At 49.0% G+C, this 5308-nt stretch overlaps 1 protein-coding gene across 1 annotated transcript; it reads left to right on the plus strand.

Moving 5' to 3' along the window:
• Positions 1-3451: 3451 nt before the first annotated feature.
• LOC309836980 (V-type proton ATPase subunit e 1-like) lies at positions 3452-3697 on the plus strand (the record flags this gene model as incomplete). Its single annotated transcript, XM_082677229.1, has 1 exon — positions 3452-3697. One exon carries the CDS (start codon positions 3452-3454, stop codon positions 3695-3697), a length of 246 nt encoding a protein of 81 aa, XP_082533355.1.
• Positions 3698-5308: the final 1611 nt, after the last annotated feature.

Genomic DNA, 5308 nt, shown 5'->3' on the forward strand with positions numbered 1-5308 from the left:
TCGGAAGGCAGTGGACTGGAGGCTGGGAGCTTCAGGTGACAGTTTAAATGTCCTTCCCGCCTGGTGTTCTGGGCTTAGAAAATGAACAGAGAAAAGGAGATCTTGTGTTTCCTCGTGTGTGTGTGTGTGTGTGTGTGTGTGTGTGTGTGTGTGTGTGTGTGTGTGTGTGTGTGTGTGTGTGTGTGTGTGTGTGTGTGTGTAGGGAGAGTCCAGGGTAAAGGAACAGCGGGGAGCATGAATACTTTCATAAGACAGAGCCACTGTACCCAGAATTAATGTGACACACACTGCATCTTTAAGATTGTATGGTTGAAACCAGACAGCCACCGTATTCCAAAAATCCTCCCCATTTCACCCGAGCCAGGCACTGTTCTCAGCTCTTTACAAATATTAACTTATCAGTCCTCAAAACAGCCTCATGCGGTAGCTACCAGTATTATCTCCATTTCACCGATGAGGAAACTGAGGCACAGAGAGGGTAGGTGACTTACCCAAGGTCACACAGGCTGGGAGGAACAGAGCCAGGATTTGAGCCCGGGCAGTTGGGTTAAACTGCCTGCTCCTGACCCCTAGGCCACGCCACCCTCAGAGGGAGTCCCTGACCCAGGGTCGCTCACAGCCACATTTCAGGGCCACGTGACAGGATGTGACCAGAAAGGTGGGCATCAGTCTTGTAACACACTTAATTCTCCAAACTTGGCTCTGAATGGCTTTCAGAGTTCCCAACTCATGTGTCAAAACAAGAAGGGCACTCTTCTTGTTGTTGTTGTTATAAATTTATTCATTTATTTATATAGTTTTTTGGCTGTGTTGGGTCTTCGTTGCTGTGCGCGGGCTTTCTCTAGTTGCGGCGAGCGGAGGCTACTGTTCGTTGCGGTGCATGGGCTTCTCATTGCGTTGGCTTCTCTTGTTGTGGAACACGGGTTCTAGGCGTGCGGGCTCAGCAGTTGTGGCACATGGGCTTCAGTAGTTGCGGCACGCAGGCTCAGTAGTTGTGGTGCACGGGCTTAGCTGCTCCGCGGCATGTGGCATCTTCCCAGACCAGGGCTCGAATCCGAGTCCCCTGCATTGGCAGGTGGATTCTTAACCACTGTGCCACCAGGGAAGTCCAAGAAGGACAGTCTTAAAAGCAAGTCGAGAAAGAAAGACGGTCCAGGAAACCATTCCAAATCAGAGGAGACAAAGGAACGGGGTAACTACACACACGTGGGTCCTGGACCCGGGAAATAAAGGCTTTTAGAGGCTTCGCTGGACTGACCTTGAGAGTGAGCTGTGGCTTACACAGTAGTACTGTGACATGTTAGAGTACACAGAATATACTACGATGCCCTAATAGTACAGGCCAACCTTGGTTTATTGCACTTTACTGCACTTCGTGGTTACTGTGTTTTTTACAAATTGCTGGTTCGTGGCGACCCTGTGTCTAGCAAGTCTACCAGTGCCATTTTTCCAACAGCATTTGCTCACTTCCTGTTTCTGTGTCACATTTTGGTAATTCTCACAGTCTTTCGAACTTTTCCGTTGTTGTTATATTTGTTGTGGGCATCTGGGATCAGTGATCTTAAGGTGACTCTTGTAATTGTTTGGGGCGCCCCGAACCACACCCATGTTAGAAGGCAGACTTAATCCATAAGTATCGTGTGTGTTCTGACCAATCCAGAGACCAGCCGTTCTGCCCTCTGTCCCTCTCCTCGGGCCTCCCGATTCCGAGACACAACAATATTGAAATTAGGCCAATTAATCACCCTGCAACAACCTCTCAGTGTTTCAGGAAGAGTCGTACGTCTCTCACTTTAAAGCAAAAGCTAGAAACGATGAAGCTTCCTGAGGAAGGCTTGTTAAAAGCCAAGACAGGCCCAAGTCGAGGCCTCTCTTGCCAAACTGTCAGCCAAGCTGTGAATGCAAAAGAAAGTTCCTGAAGGAAATTAAAATGCTGCTCCAGTGAACACACGGATGATAAGAAAGTGAAACAGCCTTACTGCCGATATGGAGAAAGTCTGAGTGGTCTGGATAGAAGACGAAACCAGCCACATTCCCTGAAGCTACAGCCTAATCCGGAGCAAGGCCCCAACTCTCTCCAGTTCCGAAGGCTGAGAGAGGGGAGGGAGCTGCAGGAGGAAAGTCTGAAGCAGAGGTGGGTTCATGAGGCTGAAGGACAGAAGCCGCCTCCGTAGCACGAAGTGCCAGGTGAAGCCGCAGGTGCTGAGGGGGAAGCTGCGGCTCAGGTCGTCCATGAAGGTGGCTGCACTGAGCCAGAGATGATCACTGTGGAGGAAACAGCCTGCTACCGGAAGAAGATGCCGTCTAGGACTTTCCGAGCTGGAGAGGGGAAGACAATGCCTGGCTTCACTGAGCAAGAGATGATCACTGTAGAGGAAACAGCCATTAAGAACATTCATGGTTCATGGGAAGAGGTCCAAATATTGACCGGAGTTTGGAAGAAGTCGATTCCAGCCCTCATGGACAGCTTTCAGGGGTTCAGGATATAGTGGAGGAAAGAACTGCAGATGGGGTGGAAACAGCAAGAGAACTAGAATTAGAAGTGGAGGCTGGGGGCTTCCCTGGTGGCACAGTGGCTAAGAATCCACCTGCCAGTGCAGGGGACACAGGTTCGAGCCCTGGTCCGGGAAGATCCCACATGCCACGGAGCAACTAAGCCCGCACGCCACAACTACTGAACCTGCGCTCTAGAGCCTGCGAGCCACAGCTACTGAGCCCACGTGCCACAACTATTGAGCCCGCGCGCCTAGAGCCCATGCTCCACAAGAGAAGCCACCGCAATGAGAAGCCCGCGCACCGCAACGAAGAGTAGCCCCTGCTCGCCACAACTAGGGAAAGCCCGTGCGCAGCAACGAAGACCCAAGGCAGCCAAGAATAAATTAATTAATTAAGAAAACAAAAGTGCACTGGAAATAACGTTTAAAAAAAAAAAAGTAGAGCCTGAAGACGTGACTGAATTGATGTAATCTCATGATAAAACTTGAGTGGATGAGCAGTTGCTTCTTATAGATGAACAAAGAAAGTGGTTTCTTGAGATGGAATCTACTCCAGGTGACGATGCTGTGAAGATTGTTGAAATGACAACAAAGGATTTAGATTTTTTTTTTTTTTTTGGGCCACCCCGCGCAGCACGCAGGATCTTAGTTCCCCAGCCAAGGATGGAACGTGCGCCCCCTGCCGTGGAAGCGCGGAGTCCTAACCACTGGACCGCCAGGGATGTCCAATGATTTAGAATATTATATTAACTTAGTTGATAAAGCAGGGTTTGGGAAGACTGACTCCAATTTTGAAAGAAGTTCTATTGTGGGTCAAGTGCTATCACACAGCACGGTATGCTACAGAGAAATTGGTCACCAAAGTCAATCGATGCGGCAAACTTGACTGTTCTCTTATGTTAAGAAATTGCCGTGAGTGAGGCAGCGGGGCAGGGCTGGCCCCTCCCCCAGCAACCATGGCGTATACCGGCCTCACCGTGCCTCTCAGCGTGATGAGCGTGTTCTGGGGCTTCGTCGGTTTCCCGGTGCCCTGGTTCATCCCTCAGGGTCCCAGCCGGGGAGTTATCATCACCATGTTGGTGACCTGTTCCGTTTGCGGCTACCTCTTTTGGCTGATTGCAATTCTAGCCCAACTCAACCCTCTCTTTGGACCACAGTTGAAAAATGAAACCATCTGGTACCTCAAGCATCATTGGCCTTGAGTAAGAAGACCTGCTCGCCAGGGCTCAGGCATTGAGGTCACAAAGAGAACTCCTCTAGATGCAAAATCACCTCCGTACCCAGACCACCTTCCTTGCCTCGCCCACTTTGGCCGTCAGCTGCCTTAAACGTTCCCACCACATTTGAATATCTTATTCTACAAAGCAGTATTTTTTCCTGTCGCCTTTTTTGCACTTTGATGAATGATGTGCGTATTGGATCTAAACTGTGCTGCCTCTATAAAATGTTTACGTACTCTTCCGAGATAGAAGGTGCTGTTCTTCTGAGAAATAACATTACTCCCTCCTTGGAGACTGTGGATGTGAAGATGACTCCCGCCTGCTCACAACGTGAGAATCAGCGAAGTGTTTAAAAACTGTTACATGACAATAAGACTCCAGCAGGGCAGTCAGCAGGAGAACATGTTCAGAGGGAAAATCTGTCCCATCAGAATTATACCAGAGTATATTTTCAGGATGAGTTTCTTATGTCTGCCCTCCTTTGGAATAAATTATTTTTCTGCTCTCTAAAAAAAAAAAAGAAAGAAATGCCACAGCCATGCCATCCTTTAGTAGCCACCGCCCTGATCAGCCAGTGGCCATCAACACCCACGCAAGACCCTCCACCAGCGAAAAAGAGGACGACTCGCTGAAGGTTCGGATGATGGCTAGAATGTTTTAGCAATGCAGTATTTTTAAATGAAGGCACGTACATTGTTTTTTCAGACTTAATGTAATTGTACACTTAACAGACTACAGTATAGTGTAAACATAACTTTCATATGCACCGGGAAACCAAAAAATTCGGGAGGGCTTCCCTGGTGGCGCAGTGGTTGAGAGTCCGCCTGCCGATGCAGGGGACACGGGTTCGTGCCCCGGTCCGGGAGGATCCCACATGCCGCGGAGCGGCTGGGTCCGTAAGCCATGGCCGCTGAGCCTGAGCGTCCGGAGCCTGTGCTCTGCGGCGGGAGAGGCCACAGCAGTGAGAAGCCCGCGTACTGAAAAAAAAAACAAACAAAAAACTCAGGAGATTTATTGCAATATTTGCTTTATTGCAGTGGTCTGGAATCGAGCCAGCAACATCTCTGAGGTTCGGCTGTATTATACTCTGGTAAGATGCTAAATTTCCTGATTTGGGTCATTTTATTGTATTTAGGTAATAGAAAGTCGTGTTCTTAGGAAACACACACCAGAGTGTTCAGGGAGGAAAGTGGCTGATGTTTGCAACTTACGTATTTATTATATTTACATGAAAACGTATATAGGGAAAGAATGTAACATGTAAATGAATCTGGGTGAAGGTACACGGGAATCCCCTCTATTATTGCAACTTTTCTGTTGTAATTATACCAAAATAAAAAGTTACAGAAAATAACAACCAAAAAAAAGGAAGTAGCCCCAAATCTGTGATGTCGCAGCGCGGCCCGGCACCTGTCTTTCAGATTCTCGACATCCACCGACACTGAAACACACCTGTGCACTCTCAGTCCCCCACTGGCTGCCGCAGATTACCACGTTCAGGGGGGTGGCCCATTGCTCGGATTGTTTGAGAGGCCCCGGCTGCCCTGGACATCCTCGCCTCTCCCTCCCAGCTCCAGAGGTGCCAAAAGCACC

The sequence above is a fragment of the Grampus griseus genome, assembly GCF_964374135.1.
Source record: "Grampus griseus genome assembly, chromosome: 19".
NCBI lineage: Eukaryota > Metazoa > Chordata > Mammalia > Artiodactyla > Delphinidae > Grampus > Grampus griseus.